At 48.7% G+C, this 20,273-nt stretch overlaps 1 protein-coding gene across 6 annotated transcripts in view; it reads right to left on the reverse strand.

Annotated features, from left to right (window-relative positions):
* The window catches only part of LOC140385401 (uncharacterized), a 649,931-nt gene that overhangs the window by 446,814 nt on the left and 182,844 nt on the right, over positions 1-20,273 (reverse strand). For 5 of the 6 annotated variants that reach the window (XM_072467511.1, XM_072467516.1, XM_072467512.1 and 2 more), the window contains 2 exons: positions 12,190-12,348; positions 11,372-11,455 (listed from right to left, as the gene is read on the reverse strand). In XM_072467511.1, coding sequence (XP_072323612.1) covers positions 11,372-11,455; positions 12,190-12,348 — 243 coding nt within the window. The remainder of the gene's footprint in view (positions 1-11,371; positions 11,456-12,189; positions 12,349-20,273) is intronic. The other variant, XM_072467513.1, reaches the window with a different exon arrangement.

Consider the following 20,273-nt stretch of genomic DNA (forward strand, 5'->3'; position numbering starts at 1 on the left):
TGAGAGAACCCTGCATGTCCTCTCCACCCCCCAACCCGTCATCGCCCCCTCACACTCTGGCCACTGCACCCCCAATCCCCTCCCCCCCACACTCTGGCCACTTCACCCCCGATCCCAACCTCACTCACACTCTTGCCACTGCACCCCCGATCCCCTCCCCCCTCACACTGTGCACCCACCACCACCATACACCCGGGCCACCGTGTCTAACGCACCCTGAATCTTTTATGTTCCCCAGGGCCATCCGCCAAACCTTCAGGGACGTCTCGCCCAGGAAGCAGCGCAACATCGCCCACCGCAACTGCACCCAGGGACGCACGCCAGAGGTTGGCAGTCGGTCGGACAGGAGGGCAGACCTCACAGTCTGGGACACAGGACTGGGACGCTGAGACCACCGGGACAGACATTAGTGAGGGGCACAGGGTGGACAGTCATGCCGAAGCCCACATCACGGCCACGCACCCGCTGGACCTAACTGGAGGCCAAGCCGACATGGCCCGCATGGAGCTTGCGCCAGGCCATGTGAGGGACCAGTACACACCAGACTTCTTGACCGTTCACCATCACAGAGACACCCACCTCGGTTGGGCACATACGTGATGAGGCTCCCGGGTCACTGTCTGGTGCGCACACCACAGCCAAGCCGGTACAGCAGGTGGAGTTTGGAGCAGCCGAGGGGCTGGACGGTCGGAGGGCAGCCCAGGCCCAGCAACCAGCTGCCACCCAGACGGTTCCCGGGTTACTGGATGTAATTGACTCACCCGGACAACCGATGCGTGTGGACACCCAGGGACTGAATAACGGGATGAGGGCCATCTTCCAGGACCTGCAAACGCAGCTGGAGGAGTCTATCCGCGTCCAGGAGCAGGGTGTGGTGCCGCTCATCGCAGCCACCCAGGCCGACACCGCACGGGTGGCGTCCGCGGTGGAGGCAATGGGTGAAGGGGTTTCGGCCATGGGTCAGGTTCTGCAAGGCGTTGGGTTTCACGTGCACGCATCATCCATGGCCCAGGAGTGGGCTGCCCTCTCACAGGTAGCCATGCGCCAGAGCCAACACGACATTGCCGCCGCTCTCCGGGCCCTGGCTGAGTCTCACCATGCCATGGCCCGGTCCCAGCAAGCGATGGCACTGTCCCAGCAGTCGGTTGCGGAGAGCATTGACCGCCTGTCGCACGTGATGGATGGCGTCGCGCACTCACAGGTCGAGATCGCACAGACCTTGGCAGGAATGTGGCACTCCCTGGGCCTCGTCTCGGTGAACATTCGGACCGTGGTCGATACCGCTGCACGCCTCCGGGACTGGCAGCGCCAGGTGTCGGGGGTATGACGGGGCATGTCTCCGAGCGCATCTCCGTCCCACAGTGAGGCCCGGGGGCCACCGGGCTCCCCGAGGGAGGAGGAGGTTATGGGGCCCGTCCCGGTAGCTCCATCAAGGGACGTCCCGGTACACTCGGCCACCCCCCTGGCGCATCTGGTGGGGAGCGAGCAGGTCAGGGTGGCACCACGCCATCCAGCACGCCCGCAGAGCAGCCTGGCCCATCGATGCCGGGCCGCCCCAGGAGACGTGTGACGACGGGGAGCCATGTCGAAGGGCGTGATTCACAGCAGTCCACCTCCACTCCTGCTGTATCATCTGGGAACACACCTAGACGTAGTGGTAGGGTCCGTACGGCAAAGTCGTTAGGCACGTAAGAAGTTGGCACGGGTGCAGGGCACAGTCTAGTTGTAGTGGGTAGGGCACCTATGTTTACCACACAAATAAACGCACTGTTAAATTTGACTTGTAAGACTGTGTACTATGTCCGGTGCCAGGGGGCTCGTGAGGGTGCCCGATTGGCATAGTAGTATACGAGGAGTTCAAGGTCTGTTCCGGATGTGCTGATCCTTTCCCCCCCTGCCTCCCATAATCGGACACCGTTGTCCTCGGTACACCGATGCCAGCCACCCCACGGGCATGTGGTGAAATATCCGTCACGAAGGCTGTGACCACCGGAGTGCATGGTTCAGCCATAGCCATGAGTCAGACCTCGGCTGGTGAATCTAAGCACACAGCTCATCGCAGAGCGGGCTGTCATCATTCAACATGGCACTGATCACACCCGCTTACGCAATCATCAATGTTGTGCAATCCCATACTGCTGCAGTGGTAAGGTGATGTGGAATTGTTGCCGTGAACACGGTGCGGGGGTGCGGGGGCGGGGGGTTGGTGGGCGCTGTGTGGTGCCCGTGTACAGGAGTGACGGTGCAAGTGGCAGCGTTCAGCGAATCCCACCCCCACAGTGCGTGAACCGTGCAGCCACCAACGCGTCGCGTGCCCGCTGTCTGCGGCGGTGCCGTCGCGCAGCCTCCTGGACGTAACGAGCAGGTGGGCAGTGTCTGCGTCCTGCGCCCCTCCCCCTACCCTGATGCGCCCCATCATCCTCATCCTCCGCATCCTCCTCTTCCCCATCCCCCTCGTTTGCGTTGGCTCCGGTGCCGTCGGGTCCTCCCTCCGGCTCCTCCACCAGGTCATCTCCCCTCTGCATGGCAATGTTGTGCAGCGCACAGCAGACCACAACCATGCGACCGACCCTGTCGGGTTGGTACTGCAGGGCCCCTCCTGATCGGTCCAGGCATCTGAAGCGCATGTTCAGCAGCCTGAAGCACCGCTCCACCACACCCCTGGTTGCTGCATGTGCCTCGTTGTATAGGCTCTCCGCGTTGTGTGAGGCCTCCGTATTGGCGTCAGCAGCTATGACCTCAATGGATAGCCCTTGTCGCCCAGCAACCAACCCCTCAGCCGGGGGGGGCATCCATCGAACATTGGGGGGATGAACGACTGTGCCAGAATGTAGGCGTCATGCACACTGCCGGGGTACTTTGCACACACGTGCATGATCTTCATATGGGGGTCGCACACCACCTGAATGTTCATGGAGTATGCGCCCTTTCTGTTCATGAACATTTCCGTGCTGTCTGCAGGCGGGCGCATGGGGACGTGCACACCATCGATGACACCCTGGACCATCGGTATCCCGGCCACCCCGGCCACGTGCCCGTGCTTCCTGCTGTGCTCGGTCCTCGGGGAATTGAATGTACCTGTCCGCGATGGCGTACAAGGCGTCGGTCACGGCCCTGATGCACCTGTGGACCGATGCCTGTGATATCCCGGATAGGTCCCCGCCCGGCGCCTGGAAGGAACCGGTCGCATAAAGGTTTAGGGCCACCGTAACCTTGACGGAGACTGGTAGCGCGTGTCCTCCTCCCATTCCACGTGGTGCGAGGTGCGCCACGAGCTGGCATATATGTGCGACCGTCTCCTGCTGAACCGTAGTCTCCTCCTGCATGTGATGTCCATTAGGGCCTCGAACGGCATTCTGTCACGGTACACCCTCGGCCTTGCTGGACGCCTGTGACGCCCTGGCACCACCATCAGTGGATCCCCCTGCTCCTCCTCCTCCTCCTCCTCCTCCTGCTCCCCCCCCAAGCACTTCCTCTGCATTCCTCGCCGGGGGATGCCGAGGGGAACATTGACCGCCAGACGACGAGGAATGCAGAGGAAGTGCTTGGGGGGGGGGAGCAGGAGGAGTCAAAATTATTGACGTAGAATCAAGGAAAACCCAAAGAATTTTCTAAATACTAAAAGAACAGGATAAACAAAGAGTAATGCAGATTAGAGACCAAAAGATTATTTGTGGGAGGAGGAGCAAGGAGCAGTGTGTGAACATGGTTCTTAGAGTCATAGGATTTTAGCAAGGTTTGCCACCACCGCTGCCAAAAATATGGTAGGGGGCATAGTGTGGGAACCTTCCCCTTTTCCAGATGGCTGCCCCACAGTCATTTAACACTTTGAGAAGTTTTAATTGACCAGAGACAGACTTTCTGCCCTATCTCTGAGTGTTACCAACCATTTAGATGTCCGGCAATTCTCCTGTCCCAGCAGTTCCAGCGGGAGCGGTGGCGTGGGTGCAGGTGCAGCGAGGAGACAACTGGCAGGCCAAGAGGACAGGGAGGCAACAAACACAATATCCACTGGATTTTACTTGCCCATGTCTTTAAATCTGCCATGCGGAGCGGATAGTCCAGCCTTTAGAGTCATTGCAGCTCAGAGAGGGATCATTCAGCCCATGGTCTGCATTCTGGAAAAAAAAAGGGTTTGGCTGGGATTTGAACCCGGGATCTCTCACCTATTTGACTAAGAACCGCATAGTAAGAGTATTACTCTTAGATTAACGAGCCAATGATTACATTGCATCAGTTCTTACAAAACAGAGGGATGAAGTAGACATTGTAATTAAGATGTACTGTCTGTGCGGAGTCTGCACGTTCTCCCCGTGTCTGTGTGGGTTTCCTCTGGGTGCTCTGGTTTCCTCCACAGTCCAAAGACGTGCAGGTTAGGTAGATTGGCAACGCTAAATTGCCCTCAGTGTCCAAAAAGGTTAGGAAGGGTTACGGGGATAGGGTGGAAGTGAGAGCTTAGGTGGGTCGGTGCAGACTCAATGGGCCGAATGGCCTCCTTCTGCACTGTATGTTCTATGTAAATATTGGAAAGGAAAAACATACTGAAGGAGGAAATCCTGAGGCGTTTATTATCCTTGAAACTGGATTTACCACCAGGCCCAAATGAAATGTACCCCAAGCTGCTCAGAGAAACAAGAGAAAATAGTAGAACTCTGGCCATCATTTCCATCCTCTTTTGCTACAGGTATGGTGCTGGACGACTGCTAACATATTGTTTAAAAAGGGAAGGATAGCCTGTATAATTACAGGCCTGTCAACCTAAATTTGGAGACTGAAAAGTATTTATTTATTTTTTAAAATATGTTTATTCAAATTTTCCAACAGAATTTTAGCCAACCCCCCCCCCGCCAATAACAAAAAGAAAGAAACAGAAACACAACAGTCAAAAATTATACAACACTTATACATTGGGTTTCCCCATATACAGTAACCCCCCCCCCCATATGACATTTCAAGGTACCATAGGGAAGCCCCCCACCCCCACCCACCCGAGTCCCCCCCCCCGAAAGAGACCCCTCCTCCCCCCCCTTGGGTTGCTGCTGCTGCTGACCTCCTCCTAACGCTCCGCGAGAGGATCATCAAACCCAAGGGGGGGGAGGAGGGGTCTCTTTCGGGGGGGGGGACTCGGGTGGGTGGGGGTGGGGGGCTTCCCTATGGTACCTTGAAATGTCATATGGGGGGGGGGGTTACTGTATATGGGGAAACCCAATGTATAAGTGTTGTATAATTTTTGACTGTTGTGTTTCTGTTTCTTTCTTTTTGTTATTGGCGGGGGGGGGGGGTTGGCTAAAATTCTGTTGGAAAATTTGAATAAACATATTTTAAAAAATAAATAAATACTTTTCAGTCTCCAAATTTAGGTTGACAGGCCTGTAATTATACAGGCTATCCTTCCCTTTTTAAACAATATGTTAGCAGTCGTCCAGCACCATACCTGTAGCAAAAGAGGATGGAAATGATGGCCAGAGTTCTACTATTTTCTCTTGTTTCTCTGAGCAGCTTGGGGTACATTTCATTTGGGCCTGGTGGTAAATCCAGTTTCAAGGATAATAAACGCCTCAGGATTTCCTCCTTCAGTATGTTTTTCCTTTCCAATATTTACATAGAACATACAGTGCAGAAGGAGGCCATTCGGCCCATTGAGTCTGCACCGACCCACCTAAGCTCTCACTTCCACCCTATCCCCGTAACCCTTCCTAACCTTTTTGGACACTGAGGGCAATTTAGCGTTGCCAATCTACCTAACCTGCACGTCTTTGGACTGTGGAGGAAACCAGAGCACCCAGAGGAAACCCACACAGACACGGGGAGAACGTGCAGACTCCGCACAGACAGTGCATCTTAATTACAATGTCTACTTCATCCCTCTGTTTTGTAAGAACTGATGCAATGTAATCATTGGCTCGTTAATCTAAGAGTAATACTCTTACTATGCGGTTCTTAGTCAAATAGGTGAGAGATCCCGGGTTCAAATCCCAGCCAAACCCTTTTTTTTTCCAGAATGCAGACCATGGGCTGAATGATCCCTCTCTGAGCTGCAATGACTCTAAAGGCTGGACTGTCCGCTCTGCATGGCAGATTTAAAGACATGGGCAAGTAAAATCCAGTGGATATTGTGTTTGTTGCCTCCCTGTCCTCTTGGCCTGCCAGTTGTCTCCTCGCTGCACCTGCACCCACGCCACCGCTCCCGCTGGAACTGCTGGGACAAGAGAATTGCCGGACATCTAAATGGTTGGTAACACTCAGAGATAGGGCAGAAAGTCTGTCTCTGGTCAATTAAAACTTCTCAAAGTGTTAAATGGCTGTGGGGCAGCCATCTGGAAAAGGGGAAGGTTCCCACACTATGCCCCCTACCATATTTTTGGCAGCGGTGGTGGCAAACCTTGCTAAAATCCTATGACTCTAAGAACCATGTTCACACACTGCTCCTTGCTCCTCCTCCCACAAATAATCTTTTGGTCTCTAATCTGCATTACTCTTTGTTTATCCTGTTCTTTTAGTATTTAGAAAATTCTTTGGGTTTTCCTTGATTCTACGTCAATAATTTTTAATTCCTTCTCTGTGCTTTCCTAGTTTCCTTTATAATTCCACCCTACAGTCTGCTACGTTTTCTGCAGTATTGAGCTCTTCAACTGTTCATGGATGGAAAAAGTATTCCAACTGAATCAAATTTCACTGCCATTAATAACCATCTATGGTTAAAGAAGTTTATAATCCTAGATCCACAGAAGAAATCCCGCATTCCAATGGCCTAGGTGAGCCCCACCACGAATAAATGAAGTCCTCAATCCTCCGTTATCCAAGTCCCAAAATGGAGCCAAGCTGGTTTGCCACATTATATTGACTGGTGAGCAGCAGGACAGCATTCACAGTTCACAGGTGTTAGGATGTGGCAAGTGCTATGTGCTGTGCCAGCTAAACCCCAAAGGGGAATGTGGCATGCTTTCAGAACAATTTTCAATTTGTATTTAGCTACGAGAAGGCATCTGTGTTGAAGTCAGGAGTTAAAAATTCCACTGACACTTTTAGAGATTTTAAACCATAAATTAAAATATTTATTAACAAAACAAAATAAAACTTAAACACACAAGATTACATTTATACAGTTAATAAAACATCTGATTGGAACATTTCCCCAACAGTTCTTACTTTGTTAAACTCACACATAAACACCCCTTGAGGCAACATTGCTTATAGATATTTAATCTATAAAGTTCCAGTAATCTTACCACAAAGCACAACCTACTGACGCGTAGGAAGAGGTATTCCACCGGGCTTCTCTCTCTCTCTCTCTCATAGAACATAACAGCGCAGTACAGGCCCTTCGGCCCTCGATGTTGCGCCGACCTGTGAAACCACTCTAAAGCCCATCTACACTATTCCCTTATCGTCCATATGTTTATCCAATGACCATTTGAATGCCCTTAGTGTTGGCAAGTCCACTACTGTTGCAGGCAGGGAATTCCACGCGCTTACTACACTCTGTGTAAAGAACCTACCTCTGACATCTGTCCTATATCTATCTCCCCTTAATTTAAAGCTATGTCCCCTCATGCTAGACATCACCATCCAAGGAAGAAGGCTCTCACTGTCCACCCTATCCAATCCTCTGATCATCTTGTATGCCTCAATTAAGTCACCTCTTAACCTTCTTCTCGCTAACGAAAACAGCCTCAAGTCCCTCAGCCTTTCCTCATAAGATCTTCCCTCCATACCAGGCAACATTCTGGTAAATCTCCTCTGCACCCTTTCCAATGCTTCCATATCCTTCCTATAATGTGGCGACCAGAATTGCACGCAATACTCCAAATGCGGCCGCACCAGAGTTTTGTACAGCTGCAACATGACCTCATGGCTCCGAAACTCAACCCCTCCACCAATAAAAGCTAACACACCGTATGCCTTCTTAACAACCCTCTCAACCTGGGTGGCAACTTTCAGGGATCTATGTACATGGACACCGAGATCTCTCTGCTCATCCACACTGCCAAGAATCTTACCATTAGCCCAGTACTCTGTCTTCCTGTTATTCCTTCCAAAATGAATCACCTCACACTTTTCTGCATTAAACTCCATTTGCCACCTCTCAGCCCAGCGCTGCAGCGTATTTATGTCCCTCTGTAACTTGTAACATCCGTCCGTACTGTCCACAACTCCACCGACTTTACTGTCATCTGCAAAATTGCTCACCCATCCTTCTACTCCCTCCTCCAGGTCATTTATAAAAATGACAAACAGCAGTGGCCCCAAAACAAATCCTTGTGGTACACCACTAGTAACTGAACTCCAGTCTGAACTCCCTCTCTTAAACTCAACTGTGAAAATCCTGCTTTCTGGAACAAACAAACACTTCTCTGGGGTGACTGAAAACAGCTCCCTGGACTTCTTTTCATAGATCTATCCCAGTACAGCACTCTCTTCAGGATCCTACATGGCCACACCGATAGCATAGCTTTCAACATTTGTTAAATATATTTTTCCTCTCTCCTCTTCAAAAACATTGGGCGTCATTCTCCGACCCCCCGCCGGGTCGGAGAATGGCCGTTGGCCGCCGTGAATCCCGCCCCCGCCGAAGTCTCCGGTACCGGAGATTGGGCGGGTGCGGGAATCGGGCCGCGCCGGTTGGCGGGACCCCCCGCTGGATTCTCCGGCCCGGATGGGCCGAAGTCCCGCCCAGGAATTGCCTGTCCCGCCGACGAAATCAAACCTGGTATTTACCGGCGGGACCAGGCGGCGTGGGCGGGCTCCGGGGTCCTGGGGGGGGGCACGGGGCGATCTGACCCCGGGGGGTGCTCCCACTGTGGCCTGGCCCGCGATCGGGGCCCACCGATCCGCAGGCGGGCCTGTGCCGTAGGGGCACTCTTTCCCTTCCGCCTCCGCTACGGCCTCCACCATGGCGGAGGCGGAAGAGACTCTCCCCACTGCGCATGCGCGGGAAACTGACAGCGGCCGCTGACGCTCCCGCGCATGCGCCGCATTTCCGCACCAGCTGGCGGGGCAACAAATGCCATTTCCGCCAGCTGGCGGGGCGGAAATCCCTCCGGCGTCGGCCTAGCCCCTCAATGTTGGGGCTAGGCCGCCAAAGATGCGGAGCATTCAGCACCTTTGGGCCGGCGCGATGCCCGTCTGATTGTCGCCGTCTTTGGCGCCAGTCGGCGGACATCCCGCCGTTGGGGGAGAATTTCGCCCATGGTTCCCAACATTGCTCTGAACTTAACTGTCTTCAAAATATAAATATTTTTCATGGAGTCTATTGCCCCCACCCTTGGGTCAAATAAAACTTCATAACCTTTTCCCAGTTTATTTCTGACATTAATTTAAGTTGTAAAATATTTTAGTCGCCTTAGCTAAAAATCCAAATCCTCACTTATCTCAGGATATCCACTTGGCCCTCGTCACTTTGAATGTCTGCTTTTCACACCTAGCTCCTTTGATGGTCTCAATTACACAGAGTTTCAGTCCCCAGCTTAATTAAATTAGGCACACACACAGCGGGTGGGATTCTCCGGTCAGCGACGCCGAAATCGCGTTTGGCGATCGGCTGGAGAATCGGGGGCAGCACCGTTTTTGCAATGTTCCGCCCTCTCAGAAATGGCGTACTCGGTGAGTATGTCGCACGCCGTATGGACGCCTCAGGACGCCACCTGAGGCCCTCCCCTGATGGGCTGAGTCCCCGATGGCGTGGGGCGCGTGTCCTCACAATGTTCGGTCACCTCGCGTGGTGGCAGCGGACTGTGTTCCGAGCCACCACGGTCGGGGGGGAGCCGTTCCGCTGGCCGGGGGGGGGGGGGGGGGGGGGGGGGGGCTTCGGCTGGGGCTGGATGGATTATAGGGCAGCAGTTTTTGGCAGGCCGGGTCCACGCGCGGCCGCGCCATGTTGCACGGCCACGGACCCAGCCATTCTGCGACTGTATCAACAGGTAAAGCCGGCTTTACGCTGCACGGCTGCTAGCCACCACCGGACGGAGGAACGGTGCAGGGGCGGTGCCAACCTTTTGGTCGTAAGACCAGACGGATCTTGTGGACATAGCCGTAGGATCGGAGAAACTAGCCCAGCATGTCCAAAGACCAACACGATATCCTCAAAATATTAAACATATAACATTTTCATCACACTTGCAACACTTAAATGCAAAAATGGTTTGGGCCTCCTGATGATAGCTTCTGGCAGGTGGCACAGCCATTTTGGGTGTACATCTAAAACTACCTCCCATTTTTCCAGATAAAGGATTGGGAAAATAATAAAGAGTTGGCCTTTAAAGGAAAGTGCGTTCAAACAAGATTTTAAATAACAGAAAGCAAACATGATTAAAATGCTGGTAAGTTGTTTCCCAAGGCATCATAAACAATAAGCAAACTTCAGCTTATCTTGGTAATCAATGGGCACTTTAAACGCACAATTCTGGGTGATCCCTGGTCCCTTCTCTCAGCAGGGTTGCCTGCTACTGGCCCTCCAACCCTCTGGGAATAAAGAAAAGATATGTAGCAAGAAAAAGAACAGAAATTATATGCACGTAAATGGAAGAAAACAGCTTACAAACTTAAAATTTTCTTCTGGTGCACCTACATTCTCACTTCTATTATTATTTGTAAAAGCTGATATAAAATATGTTTTTCCCATACTTTAACTTCCCAAACTTCCTTCTTAATCTCGGAGAAACCCTACACTCTCTTCAATTATTTTTCATTTTTAATCTCCTTATAAAAGCTGTTTTATTTCGTTTCATATTATCAAAGTTTTTATAAATTCGCTTTTAGTCCTATTTTTCAGCTCTGCTCCTCGGCTGCACTTTCTAACATTCCTCATGACATTCCTTAGCATTATTTTCATCAGTTCTATCATATGCCCATCTTTAAGGTTGCCATCTCGCTATTCAGTCAAGGAATACCTTTCTCTAATATACCTTCCCCTTTTGCCTTTGCATTTTATCCATCTCAAATTTGAAAAATCTCCATCCCTAATCTGGACATTGGTTTACTAACCCCTTTACGCAGTTAATTGAACCTGACACCTTCCTATCTTATTCAATCAGGTTTTTAATCAGTTCAGAATCCTTATGGAAGAGAATGGGGAAAATAACTGATGCATCACATCATGGGAGACACCTTACAGATTGAGGGAAGGAAAAATAAGAGGGAACATCTTGGAATCAATGTCTAAAGGTTCTCTCCATTGACATTTTGCTGGATGAGGTAAAGCACACATTTGTAAGGAATGTACAAATATTGCACTAATAAAATACAAAAAGTTGAGAATTCAATGAAAGTCCATGGAATCTTACATATCTATTTTCAGAATAAATTAATTTCAGTTAATAAAACAGTTTGCATTCCACATTATGTGACATGAGACAAAACTTTAAAAGCTTGCCTGTTCTTCTGCTATATTACATTTTTCCTCTTGAGCTAGTTGTTTCATTCTTAGTTTATGGATTATGTCCTCTTTACAAAAGACCTGTAGACATATACATTTTTAAAATTAAAAATTAACTTAAGAACAGCATAGTAGGCCATTTAGCCCATTAAGTTCATACTGGCTTTCCATAGAGCTACCCAGTCAGGTCCATTCCCCACTCTAGCCCCGTCGCCTTGCAAGTTTATTTCGCTCAAGTATCTGTTAAATTTCCTTTGAAATTACTGATTGTTTTTGTTTCTACCACCCTCATTGACAGTAAGCTTTAGGTCATTACCACTCACTGCATAAAGGTTTTTCCTCATCCCCCTCCTGTCTCCTGCCCAAAATCTAAGTCTCAAATCTGTGTTCCCAAGTCATTGTACCATCAGCTTTTGGAAACAAAATTTCTTATCTAAACCTGCCATAATCTTGTATGCTTCTGTCAGATCTTCTTTGCTCCAAGGAGAGCAACCCCAGCTTCTCCAAGGTAACCACCTAGTTGGATTCTTTCATTCCTTGAATCATTCTGGTAAATTTCCTCTGCATTTTCACAAAAACCTATTAGGTCATCCTAAAATCTGGTGACCAGAATAGTGTGCAATACTCTTGTTGTGACCTAACCTGAGTTTCACGTAGGCCCAGCCTAATGCCTTGCTTTTGTACTCAATACTTATAGGTAGCCCAAGATCATCGATGCTCTGCTAACAACTCTCTCAATGTGCCCTGCTACCTTCAAAGATCTATGCATTCCAAATACATTTGTCTGAATATTCATTAAAAATTCAAGAAATTACCTCATTTGAAAGGATATCTTGTTCACTTTGCGCTGTGATCATCCAAGCTTCAAGTCGGGCTTGTAAACGTCCATTGTCCTCGACCGTTTCATTGTATTGTTGCTGAAGTTGTTTTATTTGATCTTTCAGGTCAGTAATAATGGCTTTCTTCTTTTGAACCTTTAATTAATAAATAAATGTATTAATAGGTATGAAAAAGATGTGAATATTTGGATATGGTAAGCTTTACATTACTTGTAACTTTAAGCAAATAAACTACTTTTAACATTTGAAAGGAACGATTTATCAATTGTAATTAAATCACAGATAAGCTACTACCTAAGCTAAAACTACCTAAGCTAAGATAAGCTAATACAAGGACTCCTACATCAGACTCCTATTTATTGACTACAGCTCCGCCTTCAACACCATAATCCCAGCCAAGCTCATGTCAAAGCTCCAAAACCTAGGACTTGGCTCCCCACTCTGCAACTGGATCCTCGATTTTCTGACCAACAGACCACAATCAGTAAGAATGAACAACAACACCTCCTCCACAATAGTCCTCAACACCGGGGCCCCGCAAGGCTGTGTACTTAGCCCCCTACTCTACTCCCTGTACACACAGGACTGCGTGGCAAAATTTGGTTCCAACTCCATCTACAAGGTTGCTGATGATACGACCATAGTGGGCCGGATCGCGAATAACAACGAGTCGGAATACAGACGGGATATAGAGAACCTAGTGGAGTGGTGTTGCGACAACAATCTCTCCCTCAATGCCAGCAAAACTAAAGAGCTGATCATTGACTTCAGGAGCAATGTACTGTACACACCCCTGTCAGCATCAACGGGGCCGTGGTGGAGATGGTTAGCAGTTTCAAATTCCTAGGGGTGCACATCTAAAAAAAACTGTCCTGGTCTACCGTCGACGCTACCACCAAGAAAGCACAACAGAGCCTATACTTCCTCAGGAAACCAAGGAAATTCGGCATGTCCACATTTACTCTTACCAACTTTTACAGATGCACCATAGAAAGCATCCTATCGGGCTGCATCACAGCCTGGTATGGCAACTGCTCGGCCCAGGACTGCAAGAAACTTCAGAGAGTCGTGAACACCGCCCAGTCCATCACACGAACCTACCTCCCATCCATTGACTCCATCTACACCTCCCGCTGCCTGGGGAAAGCGGGCAGCATAATCAAAGATCCCTCCCACCCAGCTTACTCACTCTTCCAACTTCTTCCATCGGGCAAGGGATACAGAAGCCTGAGAACACGCCCGAACAGACTCAAAAACAGCTTCTTCCCCACTGTCACCAGACTCCTAAATGACCCTCTTATGGACTGACCTCATTAACACTACACCCTGTATGCTTCATCCGATGCCAGTGCTTATGTAGTTACATTATATATGTTGTGTTGCCCTATTATGTATTTTCTTTTATTCCCTTTTCTGCCCATGTATTTAATGATCTGTTGAGATGCTCGCAGAAAAATACTTTTCACTGTACCTCGGTACACGTGACAATAAACAAATCCAATCCAATCCAATCCAATCTTATCTACAACAACTGGCAGGACTAAAGCACTGTATAGCTAAATCAAGACTGGAGTTTAGATATAAGCTAATTATGAAACAGAAACAGGAAAAATTGATCATCATCATTTGATGGATAATAATAACACCCTGGCTGTGGTGTTGAGGATTTGTGTCCCTGAACGAGCTGTGCCACTAGCCAACTATTCCAGTACAGCTACACACTAGCCTGCACCCAACAAAGTGGAAAATTGTCTCGGTATGTCCTGTTCACAAGAAACTGGACAAATCCAATCTGGCCAAGATTACTCCCCATCAGTCAAATCTCACTCATCTGCCAAGGTGTCACCAATAGTGAGATTAAGCAGCATTTAATCAGCATTAACTTGCTCATCAATCCTGGATTTAGGTTCCATCAGGCCACTTGGCACCAGACCTCATTATAGCCTTGGTCCAAATATGGAGGTGAATCATGGAGACGAGGTGAAATTAATTGCTCTTGCCACCGAGGCAGCATTTGATCGAGAATGGCCTAGGAGCACTAGCAAAATTGAAGCCAATGAGAATCAGGGGAAAAGCTATCCCTGGTTGGGTCATACCTAGAAGAAAGAAAGATGGATATGTTTGTTGGAGACTATCATCTCAGCCCCAGGACAATGCTGTAGCAGTTCCTCAGGATAGTCACTTAGGTCCAAACAGCTTCAGCCGCTTGTTCAATAATTTTGTTTTCATCATATGGTCAGAAGTCAGGATGTTCCCTGATGATTATAGGATTCAGTTCCATTTGCAATTCATCATCTAATGAAGCAATCTGTCACCTTATGCAGGAAAATGTGAATAATATTCAAACCTGAGCTGATACGTGGCAGGTAACATTTGTGCCATGATGCAATGACCATCACCAAAGGGAGGAAAACTAACAACCTCCCCTTCAAATTCAAAATTCAAAAATTCACTGAATGCCTGATCCTAGGGTTCATCAATGACAAGATACTGAACAGCCAAATATATACTATTGCTGTAAAAGCAGGCAGAAGCTTGGTATTACTTCTCAACTTCCCAAAGCCATCTGCAAGACACATATCAGGAATGCGATGGAATACTCCACACTTGCCAGGTGACTGCAGTGGCAATAACATTCAAGAAGCTCAGCACCACGCAGGACAAAGTAACCCACTAGACTAGCACACTATACACCGCTTTTAACAGTCATTCCCTCCATTATCGATGCACCGTGGCAACAGTGTGTAACTTCCACAAGATGTACTGCAGGAACTTGCCAAAGGATTTTCAACAGCATCCTCTGAACCCACGACCTCTATCACCTTGGAAGAACAAGGACAGAAGGTGCATTGGGACACGATCACCTACAGATTCCCCTCCAAAGTCATATACCCGCCTGACTGGAAAATATATTACTCTTCCTTCATCGTTACTAGGTCAAAATCCCAGCACCCTCTACCTAACAGTACTGTGAGTACGCCCTATACTTTTGTTTTATAAATTTAGAGTACCCAATTTTTTTTTTCCAATTAAGAGGCAATTTAGCGTGGCCAATCCACCTAACCTGCACATCTTTGGGTTGTGGGGTGAAACCAACGCAAACACGGGGAGAATGTGCAAACTCCACACAGACAGTGACCCAGAGCCGGGATTCAAACCCGGGTCCTCAGCGCCACAGTCCCAGTGCTAACCACTGCGCCACATGCCTCCCCTACACCCAATACAATACACTGTCATGATTCAAGATGATGACTTACCAACTCCTTCTCAAAGGGATGGGAAATAAATACTGGCCTTTCCAGCCACATCCCGTGTAATTTTATTTTGAATTATTATTTGTAAACAAATGTCATACCATACATGAAAACAGCAAAAGTAAATTACATATTTACTTATTAATACACGTATTTTTACCTTTGTACATATGTTTCATTTAAGATAGCCATGTTCATCCAGTAACATCCTCTAATGATAACAACATTGCTGGCACCAATACACACTGCAACACTTTAATCTAACAATCCTGTTTGATTGTTGCTTATATTGAATTTTAAATGCTTAAATCTTTCTTTCCTGCTCTTTAACAAGAGTGCAAATATAATTCCAAAATATCTATTCACAAGATAGTTCTACTTCTTAATAATATTCCTTTGCTCTTTCCCATTGGTGAGTACGAGTAGGAGAAAGAAAATAGAGGCCAATGCTGTGGTCAGCAATGAAGCAAAAGTGCTTGCCACCTGTTATAACCCTCACGAGGACCACGTGGAAACCATTTTGTTCTCCTCATGGAGTACGAGCTTCCCAGGTCGGAGGCGGAGGCCACCCAGCTGGACCTTGTTATAAAAGCCGTCGTAAAGCAGGGCCGAGTGTGGATTTGGATTTGTTTATTGTCACGTGTACCGAGGTACAGTGAAAAGCATTTTTCTGCGAACAGCTCAACAGATCATTAAGTACACGGGAAGAAAAGGGAATAAAAGAAAATACATAATAGGACAACACAAGGTACACAATATAACTACATAAACACCGGCATCGGGTGAAACATACAGGGTGTAGTGTTAATGAGGTCAGTCCACAAGAGGGTCATTTAGGAGTCTGGTAACAGCAGGGAAGAAGCTGTTTTTGAGTATGTTCGTGCGTGTTCTCAGACTTCTGTATCTCCTGCCCGATGGAAGAAGTTGGAAGAGTGAGTAAGCCGGGTGGGAGGGATCTTTGATTATGCATCCCGCTTTCCTCAGGCAGCGGGAGGTGACTCTCTGAAGTTTCTTGCGGTCCTGGGCCGAGCAGCTGCCATACCAGGCTGTGATGCAGCCCGATAGGATGCTTTCTATGGTGCATCTGTAAAAGTTGGTAAGAGTAAATGTGGACATACCGAATTTCCTTGGTTTCCTGAGGAAGTATAGGCTCTGTTGTGCTTTCTTGGTGGTAGCGTCGACGTGGGTGGACCAGGACAGATTTTTGGAGATGTGCACCCCTAGGAATTTGAAACTGCTAACCATCTCCACCTCGGCCCCGTTGATGCTGACAGGGGTGTGTACAGTACTTTGCTTCCTGAAGTCAATTACCAGCTCTTTACTTTTGCTGGCATTGAGGGAGAGATTTTTGTCGCTACACCACTCCACTAGGTTCTCTATCTCCCTCCTGTATTCTGACTCGTCGTTATTCGAGATCCGGCCGTCTATGGTCGTATCGTCAGCAAACTTGTAAGATGGAGTTGGAACCAAATTTTGTCATGCAGTCGTGTGTGTACAGGGAGTAGAGTAGGGGGCTAAGTACGCAGCCTTGCGGGGCCCCGGTGTTGAGGACTATTGTGGAGGAGGTGTTGTTGTTCATTCTTACTGATTGTGGTCTGTTGGTCAGAAAATCGAGGATCCAGTTGCAGAGTGGGGAGCCAAGTCCTAGGTTTTGGAGCTTTGATATGAGCTTGGCTGGGAATATGGTGTTGAAGGCAGAGCTGTAGTCAATAAATAGGAGTCTAATGTAGGAGTCCTTGTTTTCGAGATGCTCTAGGGATGAGTGTAGGGCCAGGGAAATGGTGTCTGATGTGGACCGGTTGCAGCAGGATGCGAATTGCAGTGGATCAAGGCGTTCTGGGAGTATGGAGGTGATGCGCTTCATGATCAACCTCTCGAAGCACTTCATTACGACTGAAGTCAGGGCCACTGGTCGGTAGTCACTGAGGCACATTGCCTGGTTCTTCTTTGGTACCGGTATGATGGTGGTCTTCTTGAAGCAGGTGGGGACCTCGGAGTGGAGTAGGGACAGGTTAAAGATGTCCGTGAATACCGTGAATATTGACAGGCAGATTGATGAAGATGAGGTCAAATATGTTTTTCTCTCTTGTTGGTTCCCTCGCCGCCTGCTGCCGACCCAGTCTAGCAACTATGTCCTTTAGGACCCGGCCAGCTCGGTCTGTAGTGGTACTACCAAGCCATTCTTGGTGATGGACATTGAAGTCCCCCAACCAGAGCATATTCTGCGTCCTTGCCACCATCAGTGTTTCCTCCAAATGGTATTCAACATGGAGGAGTACTGATTCATCAGCTGATGAAGGCCAGTACGTGGTAATCAGCAGGAGTTTCCTTGTCCATGTTTAACCTGCAGCCACAAGACTTCATGGGGTCCAGAGTCAATGTTGAGGATTCCCAGGCAACTCCCACCCGACTGTATACCACTGTGATGCCACCTCTGCTGGTCTGTCTTGCCGGTGAGACAGGACATACATAGGAATGGTGATAGTGGTGTCTGTAAGGTATGATTCTTGGGTATGACTATGTCAGGCTGATGCTTGACTAGTCACTAAAACAGCTCTCCCAACTTTGGCACAAGCCCCCAGATGTTAATAAGGAGGACTTTGCAGGGTCGGCAGGGCTGTGTTTACCGCTGTCATTTCTGGTGTCTGGGTCGATGCCATGTGGTCCGTCCGGTTTCATTCCTTTTTCATGTTTTTGCAACGGTTGAAGACAACTGAGTGGATTGCTAGGCCATTTCAGAAGCATAAGAGTCAATCACATTGCTGTGGGTCTGGAGTCACATGTAGACCAATCAGGTAAGGATGGCAGATTTCCTTCTCTATTAGTGAGCCAGATGGATTTTTACGACAATCGACAATGGTTTCATGGTCATTGTTCGATTTTAAATTCCAGATATATTATTGAGTTTAAATTCCACCACCTGCTGTGGTGGGATTCGAACCCGGACCCCCAGATTATTATCCTGGGTCTCTGAATCACTAGTCCAGTGACAATAGCACTACTCCACAGGGTTCCTTACCCACATTTCACAGGCCTCTATCGCTCTCATTCTGAAGATGGACAAGGACCCCACGGAATGTGGATCATATTGACCCATATCTATTTTAAACATTGATGCCAAACTGCTAGCCAAGGTATTGCCGCTGCGATTAGGGCTTTGTGTTCAGGAGGTGATTGCGGAAGATCAGTCATGCTTCGTTAAGGATCGGCAACTATCGACTAATATAGGGCGACTGTTGAATATTGTCCTTTCCCTCTCACCGGTCTCTGAACCAGAAGTGATTGCGTTCATGGATGCTGAGAAGGCATTCAATAGGGTGGAGTGGGAGTACCTTTTTCAGGTCCTTGGAAAATTTGGTCTTGGGCAGAAGTTCAGTTCGTGGGTTCGTATACTGTATAGGGCCCCAACAGTCAATGTACGCTCTAATGTTTCGAGCTCAGGGTACTTTTTATTGAGTAGGGGTACAAAGCAGGAGTGTCCACTGTCTTCACTCGTGTGTACATTGACAAATGAGCCTTTGGCCATAGCGCTAAGATCTTGAGCAAAAGGAGAGAGATAAGAATGGGGGTGGGGTGGGGGGAGTGGAGAGAAAGGGAACATAGGATGTTCTTACATGTCAATGACTTGCTTCAGTATACTAAAGATCCAGTCATTTCTGTGGATGAAATAATGAAAATCAGGAGTTTTGGCTCTTTTCTGGGGTACAAACTGAACCTGGAGAAGACTGAATATTTTCTGGTTAAGCCCCCGGGGTTGGGAACCAATCTGGGGGTACTACCTTTTTGTCTTGCCAGAAGTAACTTCTGTTATCTGGGTACCTGGGTGGTCCATGATTGGCCCTCGCTCCATAGATTGAATTACGCTAGGCTGATGAGCAGGTCGAGTTCCGACATGCACAAGTGGGATAACCGTCTTCTGTATTTGGCGGGAAGGATTCATACTATAAACATGAATATCCTCCCATGGTTTTTATTTCCTTCTTAGTGTTTCCAATTTTTCTTCCTAAATCTTTTTTTGCTAGGGTTAATAAGTTATGGCAGTGGCTGGTTTGGGCTGGTTTGGGGGCACCAATTGGGTTGGAGGAGCTGGGCAAGGGTTTGGGGAGCATGCAGGCGGGGAAGGCCCCGGGACCGGACGGATTCCCAGTGGAGTTCTGCAGGAAGTACGCAGACCTGTTGGCCCCACTACTGGTGAGGACCTTTAATGAGGCAAGAGAGGAGGGGACCCTGCCCCCGACAATGTCGGAAGCGACAATTTCTTTGATCCTAAAGCGGGTCAAGGACCCACTGCAATGTGGATCGTACAGGCCGATCTCGCTCCTCAATGTGAATGCAAAGTTGCTGGCAAAAGTGCTGGCCACGAGGATCGAGGACTGTGTCCCGGGGGTAAACCACGAGGACCAGACGGGATTTGTAAAGGTCAGGCAACTAAACACCAATGTGCAGCGGCTCTTAAACGTGATAATGATGCCATCGGAGGAGGGAGAGGCGGAGATAGTGGCAGCTATGGACGCGGAGAAGGCCTTTGACCGAGTAGAGTGGGAGTACCTCTGGGAGGTGCTGCGTAGGTTTGGGTTCGAGGTAGGGTTTATCAATTGGGTTAAGCTCCTTTACAGAGCCCCGATGGCGAGTGTAGTGACGAACCGGCGGAGGTTGGAGTACTTTCGACTGTACCGAGGGACGAGGCAGGGGTGCCCCCTGTCCCCCCTGTTGTTCGCATTGGCGATCAAACCATTGGCCATGTCATTGAGGGAGTCTAATAAATGGAGAGGGGTGGTCCGAGGGGGAGAAGATCATCGGGTGTCG

Source organism: Scyliorhinus torazame, chromosome 11 (genome assembly GCF_047496885.1).
Source record: "Scyliorhinus torazame isolate Kashiwa2021f chromosome 11, sScyTor2.1, whole genome shotgun sequence".
Lineage (NCBI taxonomy): Eukaryota > Metazoa > Chordata > Chondrichthyes > Carcharhiniformes > Scyliorhinidae > Scyliorhinus > Scyliorhinus torazame.